The 14204-nt window shown below is 35.8% G+C and overlaps 1 protein-coding gene across 1 annotated transcript in view; it reads right to left on the bottom strand.

Moving 5' to 3' along the window:
- Nucleotides 1-395: 395 nt before the first annotated feature.
- The window catches only part of ACADM (acyl-CoA dehydrogenase medium chain), a 40132-nt gene continuing 26323 nt past the window's right edge, over nucleotides 396-14204 (bottom strand). The window contains exons 8-12 of the mRNA XM_024565520.3: nucleotides 12275-12383; nucleotides 8661-8801; nucleotides 7437-7532; nucleotides 3173-3421; nucleotides 396-1395 (exon numbers count right to left, since the gene is read on the bottom strand). Coding sequence (XP_024421288.2) covers nucleotides 1324-1395; nucleotides 3173-3421; nucleotides 7437-7532; nucleotides 8661-8801; nucleotides 12275-12383 — 667 coding nt within the window. The 3' untranslated portion in view covers nucleotides 396-1323. The remainder of the gene's footprint in view (nucleotides 1396-3172; nucleotides 3422-7436; nucleotides 7533-8660; nucleotides 8802-12274; nucleotides 12384-14204) is intronic.

The following is a 14204-nucleotide window of genomic DNA, read 5'->3' as shown; positions in this document are numbered from 1 at the left end:
GGGTTTTCTTTTTTTTTAGGTTTTATTTATTTATTTTTAGAGAGGGAGAGGAAGGAAAGGACAAAGAGAGGGAGAGAACCATCAATGTGAGAAACACCAATCAGTTGCCTCTTGTACCGTGCCCTGACCTGGAATAGAACCAGCAACTTTTCCCTTTGCAGGACAATGCCCAACCAACTGAGCCACACCAGTCAGGGCCACAGATGTTGATTCTTACATTATTTTGTATTTGTATTTTCTGAGGTATCTCATAATATAATCTCATGAAAAATGGGCAGGTAACTTCATGCAGTTCAAAATCAAAATGTGACTTTTTCCCCATCATAATACATAAATTAGGTATCCACTATTACACGAAGTAATAATACTTCCTGGAAAGAATACAGATACACTAATGAGTACTGAACACTTTTATTTAAGTTTCTTTTCAGAATGTATGCAGATGAAGTACGATTGTGTACAATAGACCAAAGGCTATCCACAGACCAATGAAGTCATACAGAAATAATTTAAAGCAAATTTTACTGATTGATTTTAAATAAGGTAAGTGAAATGTGGGCTCAGAATTAAACACATTTTCAAGTAACCTGTTTGTTGTATAATGAGAGAATATGAACATCGAATTTTTTACTATCACTGTACAAACTGAAAACAAATACTTTCCAAATTGTAGCAAAATGAACTACTCTACTACAATATCATTAAGTCTAGAAAGTCACTGGCAAGTTATTTGATGGCATCCACATCTTACAATGTTTTCTCAATGTAAATTTTAAAACATCCTGAGTACTTTTATCAACCCACGTCTCTGTCATTGGGAAAATATTGACATTCCAAGGAACTTCTGCTACTTTAATTTTAAAGGGTCAAAATAACAAAACAAATGTATTTTTCAGGTTAATATAATTCAAGTACAGTGGTACTAAGAACAACACATAATTTTAGTGAAACCAAATCTATTTGAGGAAAGTCATAAAGTTAAACAAAGGTAAAATTACTATTAGAATCAGTTGCATATGTTTACTTAAGAGCACTTATTTTAAGATTTTCACTGGGAAAAATCTTGAAGCCCTTTCTTTTTTCTGTAGCTTAAATAGTGGATTATGTTCTATTGATCATGTTTCTATAGTAATTTTTTCCCCAAGTAATTTTTTTTTGAAGGAGAATTTTTATTACTAGAGAGGGAGGAGGAGAGAGACGGAGACATTGATCAGTTGACTCCCGAACATGCCTCAATCAGGGATCAAACCCAAGACCTTTTGGTGTACTGAACAGAGCTCCAACCAACTGAGCCACACCACCCAGGGCTCTACAGCGATCCTGTTAATTTTTATACTTGCCAATGTGTTCACGAGCTATAATAAGCCTTTGAATTTGTGCTGTACCTTCATAAATCTGCAAGGGAAAAAATATACAGGTAGGTTAAATGTCTTCAGTACACAAATACTTCAATTTACTCAATATTTTGGAAAGTACTGTAAGCTCCACTGTAATACCCAACTGAGTCAAACCATATGTGGTATAGTGATTCAAAATCTGACTGTGACACCCATGCAAATATATAATTCTGTAAAGATTTTAAATTATTATATAAGTGATTTACCAAAACTTTGGAAGAGTCTTAAAAATCAAATATTAATATTTCAAAGAAGTCTAGGAAATCTAAATTTTGAAATTGCTAAACTATTTCTCCAATTTTTCTGAACTGTTTTTAGCTAGTTGTTACCTTTAGTCATTTTCTATTCCTACTCTTACATCTAATTTTTTCTCTTGCTGCCTAAGGAACAGAGTTGCTAAAGAAAATGATGCTGGACAGATTTGGTTTTGTTCACTTCCTAGTAGCCAACCCTCACTTCCAGTTGGAACTTTTAATCCTAGCAACTTGTTAGTTCATCTCTCAGATGGCAGAGAAAAGTTAAATGGTTGATAATTGTAATAATTATAATTATAGGCTGCAGAAGAAGGATAGTATCACCAGATAAACCTGTACCTTTGGATACAGCACAGATTCTGGCCCTCACTTTTTTCATGTCTAAATTGAGAGGCTGTACTATGTCTACGTTTCCTTCTCACTCAAGCATTCTAAGGTTCTACTACTAGAATTCAAATGCCTGGATTTCTCAAATAGTTTTGGAGGTAGAAGGAAGCAAGGGATGAGATAATGAAGAACATGGGTTATACTTACTTAAGCTACATGCAGAGAATGTGTGCATTTATATCTAATTTACTATATTACTCTCATCTCTTAAATTTTTCTAACCACCAATTTAATCTAGAAAACAGAATTATCTATACCTGTCTCCTCATGTTGGTTTTTTTACTCCTAATTACGCTTTCAGTCAATTCAATCATTGTCAGGCAGGGTTCAAAATAAAGTAATTTAATTTTGATTGCTATGCATACTGCCCTGGACAGGTAGCTAAGCTTGTTAGAGCATCGTCCCAATATGCCAAGGTTGTTCGATCCCTAAACAGGGATCGAACCCACTTAAAAGAATCAATCAGTGAATGCATACGTAAGTGCAACAACATATTGATGTTTCTCTCTCTCTCTCTCCTCCTCCCTTCCTCTTCCTCTAAAATCAATAAAACTGTATCTTGTGGTGTTGGGAATAATCAGGTAGTGTTTCATACATACATACATACATACATACATACATAAACAACTGCTATGCATACTTTTCAGAGAGCAAAGGGTGAGTTACAATTAGTTAGGATGTCAAGACTCGAAGGCTGATCTAGACCCATGCATATGTCTAGACCATTTACTTTGTTAACCTATTTTCTCTTGAGGCATATACTTAAAGATAACATTCTCATTTCTGTTAATTAGTTCTAAAAACTTCAACTTAAAACCATCTATGGTGTCATTTATAATTACTAGTAGCATAAAATCTCTAAACCAGGGGTGTCAAACTCAATTGCACCAGGGGCCACATCAGCCTCGCGGTTGCCTTCAAAGGGCCAAATGTAATTTCAACTCCTTAACAGTTAAGGAGTAGTTACATTTATATAGTCCTAAAATTATTTTGGCCCTTTGAAGGCAACCACGAGGCTGATGTGGCCTCCGGTGAAAATGAGTTTGACACTCCTGCTCTAAATGGTCACAATCTATTGTCATCTATAGACACATGGTTTCCTAAAAAACAAAAAAAAATTATTTTTAATGTTACCTGATAGATCTTGGCATCCCTCATTAGTTTTTCCACAGGATATTCTGAATTAAATCCAGCGCCTCCAAAAATCTGCACAGCATCAGTAGCTACCTGATTTGCAATATCTCCAGCAAATGCCTTTGCAATAGATGCATAGTAGGTATTTGAGTGACCAGCATCAACCTCCCAAGCGGCTCTCTGGTAACTTAATCTAGCTAGTTCAACTTTCATTGCCATTTCAGCCAGCAAAAATGATATTGCTTGGTGCTAGAATTAAAAATAAAAAAGTTTAAGAATATCACTAATTTAAAAGGTTTTCTCCTAATTTTTTAAAACTTTTAAACTAATCTTAGACTTAAAAAGTTATACTCTGCTTCCTCCAATGTTAACATATTACAAAATCACAGTACACTTACCAATAATATGACATTAACATTGGTATTGTATTATCAACTTAACTATAAACTTCATTCAAATTTGGCCAAGTTTTCTACTAATGTCATTTTTCTTTTCAAGGACCCCAAATATAATTCTAACTGAGTTTAGGTGTTATTTCTTCTTAATCTTCCCCAGTCTGGTACAATTCCTCAGTCTTGCCTTGTCTTTCATGACCTTGACATTTTTAATGAGTACTGATTGGTTATTTTTGTAGACTGTACTAATTTGGGTTTGTCTGATGTTCTCTTAGGGTTGGAATGAAGTTATGCACTTTTAGCACAAATTCTATGAAAACTGTATATATCCTTTGAGCCTCTTCTAGGATTTTTAAAGAAAATTGCTACATATAGTGAATAATAATAACGAGTACCAGATGTTGACAGGGGAAAGTGAGTGCCATGCCAAGGACAAATAAAAGATGCCTCCTATCTTCTAGAGATCCATAATCAAATAGGAGACATAAGATGGATACTTTCACTAAGAGATAGTAACAGATACAATTCATGGAATTGTATGAGTTGTACGGCCAAGATATATGATAGGATGGATATATGTTCATCACATACTGATAACTGAGAAATTCAAATACATAGTACAGTTACAGATTTGGAAAAATGTATTTATGGAGAAGGAATATAGAGCAAAATGTCCACTGTACTTATCTCTGAACACTGGGACTATAGATAAGTTTTATTAGTTAATTTTACTTATACTGTATCATATAAATTATAATGAATACAGAATGGGACATATGCTTTAAAATAAGGCACATTAAAAGAAGTCCTATAGGAATGAAGACCTGTAAATGATGACAGAGCTGCACTGACTAGTATTTGTAGTCATTATTTATTCAAGAGTAAGCTAAACTAAGTCAGTACATATATTTTGCCAATCTGTATTTATGCAGTTCCAGCAATATGAATGAGCTAATGTAAACTGTATTTTTGGCCACAAAGAAATGCTTCATTAAAAAAAAAAAAAGAGCTTAAGGAAAGAAACAAATCCCCAGGTACCTCCAAGAAGGAATGTAAATGCTAATTGAGAATAAATAGCACAAAGAAGGGGGAAAAAATCAGACTGAGATTTGGGTTCAATGGGAGAATAGCTGGAGTTTTAATGAACACACAAGAACAGGAGACTTGAATGCAAGCATGAAGATAAGGGGCTAAAATTGAGATTCCCTGAATGCAAAGAAAAAGTACCTAGGAAAAGAGCTTCTTTCTAGAGAACTAAAAGTCTCTGCTCATGAGGGTGGGAAGGCCACAGAGCTTGTATCTTGCCCAGGAGACTGCCTGAAAGGCTCAAAAACAGAAATGAATCTCTTAAACTGTGGAATTACTGTGTACAGCCTCTGTGGGTCAAGATTCCTAAGTGGAGAAAATTAATGCAAAAAAAAAGAAAGAAAGAAAGAAAAACCAGCTCTTGAAATGGTGAAATCTCTGGGGTACCTGATAAAAGTACAAAAAAGGATAAAAGTCAATCTCTAGGATGCTACCACAATGCACTGAAGATAATACCTGCTGTGGATAAACTTACAAGCAGAGATTAAGGGAGAGAACACACAGACAACAGACAACACTGTGGTGACTGTGGAGGGGATGCGTGGATGTGGAGGAGGGTATGGGGAGGGGGTAGAAAATAACTGGCCATAACAGAGTAGAAAATGCAACAGACCCAAAGATTAATACCCTAAGAACTTGGATATAACACAAGAAAATCTGAAAGTGACTATAAAGGAAGTATTTTTATGTAATTAAGGAGACAAGAGAAAGAGAAGCTATGTTAAAAAACCAGGACACCATAAAAAAGAAGGGGTGGAACCGAAAAAGGACTGAATATACCTTCTGTAAATAAAAAAGTCATTAAATAATTCAGCAGATAGGAGTAAGTAGCAGATAAGGCACAGGATCAGAGAACTGGAAAACTTTTTGGAAAAATTATCTAGAATATAGCATAGAGAGATAAATAATGAAACTGAGGTTTAATGGACACAGAGCAGCACTAATCCACATTTGATCTGTGAACCAGTCCACAAACTGTTACTGGTTCATGGTATAGAAAGTAAGAGCAAACATTTAGAAACCTTTATAACAACTTGATATTGTGACATTCTTGTATTTACAAAAATAATGGTCCACGATCAGAAATTAAAAATAAATCGATTTTCATCAGTTTGAGAACCACTGACACATGGGGACAGAAACAGGAGGTGTTCAGTGTACAACCTACAGAGAGTTACAGGAGACAATATAAATGATACATCTCTTCAATACTTGAAGAGATAAGAGTTAAACATTTCCCTGGAAATTCATGGAAGCCAAGACTATTTTTTTTAATTTCTTTTTTTAAAATTTTTATTGTTATTCAATTACAGTTGTATGCCTTTTCTCCCCATCCTTCCACCCCACCCCAGCCGAACCCACCTCCCTCCCCCACCTCCACCCTCCCCCTTGATTTTGTCCATGTGTCCTTTATAGTAGTTCCTATAATCCCCTCTCCTCACTGTCCCCTCCCCACTCCCCTCTGGCTATTGTTAGAGTGTTCTTAACTTCAATGTCTCTGGTTATATTTTGTTTCCTTTTTTCTTCTATTTATTATGTTCCAGTTAAAGGTGAGATCATATGGTATTTGTCCCTCACCATCTGGCTTATTTCACTTAGCATAATGCTCTCCAGTTCCATCCATGCTGTTGCAAAGGGTATAAGCTCCTTCTTTCTCTCTGCTGCATAGAATTCCATTGTGTAAATATATCATAGTTTTTGGATCCACTCGTTTGCTGATGGGCACTTAGGTTGCTTCCAGTACTTGGCTATTGTAAATTGTGCTGCTATGAACATTGGGGTGCACAGGTTCTTTTGGATTGGTGTTTCAGGGTTCTTAGGGTATAATCCCAGCAGCGGAATTGCTGGGTCACAGGGCAGTTCCATTTTTAGTTTTCTGAGGAAATTCCATACTGTTTTCCACAGTGGCCTCACCAGTCTGCATTCCCACCAACAGTGCACTAGGGCTCCCTTTTCTCCGCATCCTCACCAACATTTGTTTGTTGATTTATTTATGTTGGCCACTCTGACTGTTGTGAGATGGTACCTCATTGTGGTTTTAATTTGCATCTCTCTGATGGCTAGTGATGCTGAGCATCTTTTCATAGAAGACAGGACTCTTTAGTACTAAAATTATATGATAATCAAGAAGACATGAAAAGTAACATAGATTAAGAGCATGAAATGGAGTCCTGGATCTGTGATGTATAAATTGTGTGATCCTGGCCCTGGCTGGTGTGGTTCAGTGGATCGAGTGCCAGCCTGTGAACCAAAGGGTCGATGGTTCTACTCCCAGTCTAGGGAACAAGCCTGGGTTGCAGGCTGGGTCCCCAGTGGGGGGTGCACATGAGGCAACTACACATTGACGTTTCTCTCCCTCTTTCTCCCTCCCTTCCCCTCTCTAAAAATAAATAAATATTTAATAAAAATTGTATGATCTTGGACAAATTATATAATCATTCTCAGCCTCAGTTTCCCAATGTTAAATGGAGATTATAATACTACCAAAACAAGCACAGTACTGGGAGAAGCAGACAATAAAATGTGTAGCACAGTGTCGGGTATACAACAGGCATTCAGGAAATACTGGCTGTTCTTTTTTCTCTTCTTAGCACAATTCCCTCAGTTGACAATAATTAGTGGCAGTCTAAAGAAAATCTATTCTTGAAAGTCTTCCCGATAGATCACATTATCTTCTTGCTACCAAAGCAGAAATAGTTTGTACTTAAAAAATAATTTTCAAACATTTAGATGAAAATGAATGTATTTGCATTTGAACAAAGCAAGTACAATAGTAAAATTACCTCAACAAGCAGCTTTCCAAAAGTCTTCCTCTCCAGGGCATACTTGGTAGCTTCATCCAAAGCTCTTTGTGCTAGTCCCACAGCACCAGCTGCTACCTAGCGTCATAACATTTTACAAAGCAAAAGTTCATGCTCACTCTAAAACACACAGTATAATGGCTATTTGCCTAAGATTCTAAATTAAGGATTATACAGAGAGGTAACCTATAGTTTAAGACAACAAGAGACTGGGGGTGGGGTGGGGAGGGACACCAGCATTTAAATTTATATACTTATGAATTTAAGATTAATGGAAGACACTTGTAAGGTATAGGATCATCACTAGAGACAAATCATTTCTTCAATTTAACAAAGAAAAGCTTTCCAGGGAAAATATCCCTAATGAGTGAAAAAGAAATGAGTATGAGGGGAGACCCCTAAAAAATGGAATTTATTTATAAAATATTGTGTATTTATTCTTACATTTAAACTTCAGTCACCTTCAAAGTACTCTCCATTTGATGCAATACACCTGTCAAGACATTTTTCCCACTACTCAAAAGTTTTGAATTCGCTGATTTTTGATGCCTTTTAATGTCTTTGCCCTTTTTTTTTCATTTCGCCTCCTCCACCTGGGCACAGTGTTTCCCTTTGAGGATTTTTTTCTTCGGGGAAACAAAAAAAAAATGTTGCTCCGGGCAAGATAGGGTGATTAGGGAGAGTGCGCATGGGGATCATGTCGTTTTGGGTCAAAAACTGCTAAACACTCAGCGTGGCGTGAGTGTGTTCGTAAATCACCCATCATGAAATGCGCAAATGCTTTGAAAGAATCTTCAAAAAAATTTCACTGAAGCCAAATGCAGTCTCTCACAACAATGCCAGCTGGTACACTGATACAGATGGGTCCCTAGAACACTCACCTAGCCAGGGAAGCCTGTACTACAAGGGGCCTGCCCTCTAGAAGATAATTCTGGGTTTTTTGGTTCTCCCTTGTGCATATCAGCAGGAATGATGAAACTTAGTATAAACTGCCCCTGTAAATCTAGCAGCAATTACAGTAATTTTGTATTTGCTAAAATAATTTCTGTAACAGGCAGCAAAAGAATTGAATAATTCTAAAATGTAAAATAATTATAAAGCAGATATTAAAAAAGAAATACACGCCAAGCTTACAATGTTAAAAAAAAAACCACCCAATGTAATACATAAGAAATCACATAAAGATTATCAAATCATATTACTTACTGGAGGTCTGGTTTTATCAAAAGCTCCCATTGCAATTTTGAAACCAGCCCCCTCACCAATTAAAACATTTTCTTTAGGCACTTTCACATCTTCAAAGGTAATTCCTCTTGTATCTGAACATCGCTGGCCCATATTTAACTCCTAGTAGAAAAAACAATATACATTAAAGGAACATTTTATGAGCTAGCATGAATTTTTGCTGTAACCACTGTTTCATGACTTTCTGTAATTGTCTAAAACAACGGTCAACAACCTATGGCCTGTAATGCCTACTTTGTAAAGTAAACTTTATTGGAATATAATCATACCTATTCATTTACATACTATTTATGGCTACTTTCTTACTACAATGGCAGAATTGAATAGTTGTGACAGAACCCATATAGCTCTCAAAATCTAAAATATTTGCAATCTGTACCATTACAAAAAAGTGTCAACCCCTAGTTTAAAACAATGTTTCATCTAAAGGTTTACATGTATATATTACATGTACCTACAAAGACAAATTTCATTATATGTTTGAAGGCTCTTTTCTTTCCCTTTTTAGTGTGTATCCTAAGTCAGTTTGCATTTGGCTATTTAATTTTAAAAATTAAATAGGATATTTAATTTTAGCTTAACTAATAGAGCTAGCAAAGTAATATACTAGTTAAAAGTTGAATTTCTGTTTTCTCTCAACTGTTTCTTAAAATTAGATTGAGGTAGAACTTACCACATAGAAAAATTCATCTGTCTGCACATACATTTCTAATAGTCCTGTTTATGTGTAATCACCATCACAGTAAAGACACAGAGTATTTCAGCACTCCCAGAAGTTCTCTTGTACCCCCTTTCGGTCATTTTGTTTACTGTGTTCCCAGCTCCAAGCAAACACTGATCTGATTTCTGTCCACATAGTTTTTCCTTTTCTAGAATATCACACAGTGGAATAATAAGGTCAGCCTTCTGTGTCTGACTTTCCATTTTTCATAGTGCTGTTGAGATTCATTCCTGTTACTGCTGGTCAGTAAATCTTTTCTTTTACTGCTGAGTAATATTCCACTATATCGGATGTACTATATATCCATTACCCATTCATTAGTTGATGAGCACCCCCTAACCCCAGTTTTTATCAATTATAAGTTAAGCTGCTATAAGCATTCATGTATGTGTCTTTGTGTTCACTTCTCTTGGATGGATACCTAAGAATGCTGGGTATGTGGTAAGTGCACATTTAACTTTGCAAGAAACTGCTGAAGTAGCTACATTTCCTCAAGTTTTTTCTTGAAAATATTCAAACCAACAGAAGAGTTGTAGTAGTATACCTTTTACTTGGACTCACCAATTCTCAACATTTTGCCACATTTGCTTTATCTCTGTGTTGGTGTGTGTGCATGCATAACTATTAGCATTATTTCAATTATTTGAGAATAAGTTGCAGACATCATGACCCTTCTTACAGAAAAAAATTAACCTTGTTTTTATTAAGCAGCATGAGAAGTATGGGCTAGGGGAACACAGAGATGTAAACAAATTGTTTAATGTGCTTGCTTTAGTATTAATAGTCTTGCTTCCAGGCTTGAAGAAATGGTGACAATAATATATAGTTTGACAGAAAAATAAATCAACATCTCTTTATTTTGTCTTTAAGAGTTCATAAACTCTAGTACTTTAGACCTTCACTCAGATGTACCAAGAAAACTTTAAGAAAACACTGTTTATCCTATTTTCCAGAATCACCTCAAATACCAGAACATTTAAAACCAAAAAGCTTCCTGGACTCATTTCAAGCCATATAATTCCTAAAACACAAAACATTTTGAAACTCATCAAATTTCACAAATTTGTAAAATGCCCCATATTTGGGAAAAAAGATATAAGGTGGTTTAATTATATACCATGTAATTATGTCTCTCTCATGAGAAAGGAAGCTTTCCCAAGCACAGGGATTTATGTCTATTCTGATCCATAGAGTTTCCCCAATACCTAAAATAGTACCTACCATATAGTATTAGCTCAATAATAAATATTTATTGAATTAGAGATTTATTGAATTTTTTAAATGAGAAAACAGAAAAAAAAGAAAATGAGACTAGGTATAGCAAGATAAAACTCAGAAGTGGGTTTACTACTTAAAAAAGTATAAACTGTTAGGTCCTTTATACTTTCTAGAGATGGCCATAACTTTGGCCCTAAATTTTGTAGTGACCATCCCTAAAAAAGAAACATGGATAAAATACAAATAAAACCAATTGCTTAGAAGAAGCACAACCATTCTTAGCACTTATAATTTGTTATATATAACAATCTCATTATAGTTTTATTTGTAAAGTACGGTCTACCTTTAATATATACTGTTAAGACAAATTATAGAATATAGTGTCAGAAACTGCACTGGGCAAGTTCCTAGGACACCTTAGTATGGACCTTGACTCTGCCTCTAAATATGTAACTCTGAGTAAATCATTTCATTTGGATCTCAGTTGTAATATTCAGTACACAGACTGAAATAATGGTAGAAATTATCTCCCACCTTTAATATTCTATGTCCTATAAAAGAAATTATTCCTCTCATGAAATCTAGCAAAATGTTTCTATTTTAAAGAGGCATGGGTACAACAGAGAGATTCTGATGGCTTTTAAAACAGGATTGTGCAAATAGACATTACTGGTTTAGAAGTTTATGTAACTTGGCCAATTGAAATGTTAGCCTTTCCACTTTCCAGTTCAGGTAATGCCACCCTCAGTCTAACACCTGACCAGATAATCTGTACCTGTCCCCATTTTGGAGGAAAATAATATATTCATTTAACCTCTAGTAATTCCACATCATTGGGTCATTTATAGTTTCCTCTTCCACACATTCATTTTGCAAAAAGTTTTTTACTGTTGTAAAACTGAGTCTCCTCTTTCTGTTCTCAGTTGTACTCTCTAATAATGCTTCCTTAGCTCTCATAGGTTTACTTTAATGACTTCATTTCTTTCCTTCTTTGATTTGTTAAATGAAAACTTTTCTTCTTAGTCTTCTTGAAATGCTACGGCTAAATTATCTCTGCACATTCAGATTACAACACCTTTCAGCTACGTTAAAATACTTTTTCTTACTTAAATAAAAATTTTATTGCCTTCCCACATTCAAGGCTCTTTACCATTTCCATACTTTTCTCAGGCACTGATTTTTATCTTTGCGTTGTCTGGTGTGGGTAATCAATTTATGTCACCTTGTTTTAATCCATAAAATAGGCATAAATGCCACTTATCCTGTCTGAAAGGTTGCTGTAAAAAAGTAAAAAGAGTGGGACAATCTCCTGAAATATCTAAAACTCCATTATTGGGCAGGCCCTATAAATATAGTTTGGTTTCTGTTTCATTATCCCTCACAACTGTTATTAGCATTCTATACAGACTGGCACTATGAATGGCCACTCTTTCAAATAATGACTTGAAATGATTATTCTCACCTTAAAATCTCTGGAAATATATAGATTAGTTCACCTGATAGCATCAAAACACAGCTTTATTTTTACTGCAACTTAATAAAAATAAAATGTTTTCAGTAAAGGAAACTGAAATGATAATTTTGAAATTTTTGGTTCAAATAATAATGGAGGCCTAACTATTGATATATATTTTACCTTTCTTCCAATCTGTACTCCTGGGGTGTCTGCTTCCACAATAAATCCAGTAAAGGCTTTACTAGCAGGAGTCTTAGGATCCGGGGCAGAACGAGCCAATAAAAAATACCTAATATAATATATACATAAAACACAATAAAGATAATGATATTAGCAGACAATATATGGTGACTGTTATTCTCAGTTAATCTTTCCAAGGATTCCAATAAATAATATTGGAAGGGCATAATAATGCCCTTTATCCAGATGAGGAAATGAAGAATCAGAGAGGTTTAAACACTTGCCAAAGCCAAGTTACATACTTATGATGTGGCAAAGCTAGTATTTCAAGTCAGGTCTACATCTTTTTTTATTTTTAAACCTTCACTCAAGGATATGTTCACTGACTTTAGAGAGAGAGAAACATCAATCAGCTACCTTCCGTACACTCCCTGACCAGGGATCCAACTCACAACCATGGTATGTGCTCAGACTGGGAATCGAACCAGCAACCTTTCAGTGTATAAAACAATGCCAACCAACTGAACCACCGGGCCAGGGTAAGTCTACTTCTTAATTATATGGTGTTTAACTTCTTTTAGTATACGAGTTGCAAGTAAAAATTCCTTATATCAAGGTAATGTAATGTAAAAAGAAAAGTATGTGTATGTTGAAACTGGCACTTTTTCTTTCCCCCAAAAAAGTCATTTCATTAAGGAACAAGCTATATGGAAAAGGACAGCAGCCAGGGCTGCCTGTAAAAAAGATATAATAAGAGGTAGAGACCCCTAGGTTCTGACTACTGTCCTCTTTATGCAGCAGTTAGTGTTGTTGATTATCTGAATTGTTATGAGTATTTGCTGAGTTCTTCCTCTAAAAGAATTTATCCCAGAAAGATGTTAAAATGAAATATGAGAAAAAGGCAAAACATCCAAATATCCATGTGACCCATGTTCTAAATATCCTCACAGGAGGAATTTTCTAAAAATTCCTTAAACAACACATTTATTTTCTATGTTTAAGTCTAATAAACTGACTTTCAGCCAAGATGGAGGCGTAGGTAGACACAGTGTGCCTCCTCACACAACCAAAAGAAGGACAACAACAAATTTAAAAACAAAAAACAACCAGAAACTGCCGGAAAATCAAACTGTATGGAAGTCCAACAACCAAGGAGTTAAAGAAGAAACATTCATCCAGACTGGTAGGAGGCGTGGAGAGAGGCAGCTGGGTGGAGATGATTCAGGCAAGGCTGCAGCTGATGGACTGGGTGGTCACACATTAGCATGCAGATAAATAGGGAGGAACAACTGGTGAGCAAGATACAGAGCAACCCAGGATTCCAGTGTGGGGAAATAAAGCCTCAAAACCTCTGGCTGTAAAGAAGCCTGTGGAGGTTGAGGCAGCAGTGGGAGAAACTCCCAGCCTCACAGGAGAGTTTGTTGGAGAGACCCACAGGGTCCTGGAATGTACATAAGCCCACCCACCCAGGAATCAGCACCAGAGGGGCCCAATTTGATTGTGGGTAGTGGGGGAAGTGACTGAAAGCTGACTGAGAGCTGAGCAAGTGGCACTGTTTCCTGTCAGACCCCTCCCCCCCATATAGCGTCATGACGAGTGACTTGGGTTGCCCAGCCCTGGTGAATACCTAAGGCTCTGCCCCTTACTACGTAACAGGCACACCAAGACAAAAAAGATGGCCCAAGTAAAAGAACAGATCAAAGTTCCTGAAAAAATACAACTAAGCAACGAAAAAATAGCCAACCTATCAAATGCACAGTTCAAAATACTGGTAATCAGGATGCTCACGGAATTGGTTGACTATGGCCATAAATTAAGAGGAAAAAATGAAGGCAATGAAAGGAGAAATAAAGGAAAATGTATAGGGAATCAACAGTGACAAGAAGGAAACGGGGACTAAAATCAATGGTTTGGACCAGAAGGAAGAAAG

The sequence above is a fragment of the Desmodus rotundus genome, chromosome 3 (assembly GCF_022682495.2).
Source record: "Desmodus rotundus isolate HL8 chromosome 3, HLdesRot8A.1, whole genome shotgun sequence".
NCBI classification, from domain to species: domain Eukaryota; kingdom Metazoa; phylum Chordata; class Mammalia; order Chiroptera; family Phyllostomidae; genus Desmodus; species Desmodus rotundus.
The sequence above is the reverse complement of the archived record's forward strand: the minus strand, read 5'-3'. Positions and strand labels throughout refer to the sequence as shown.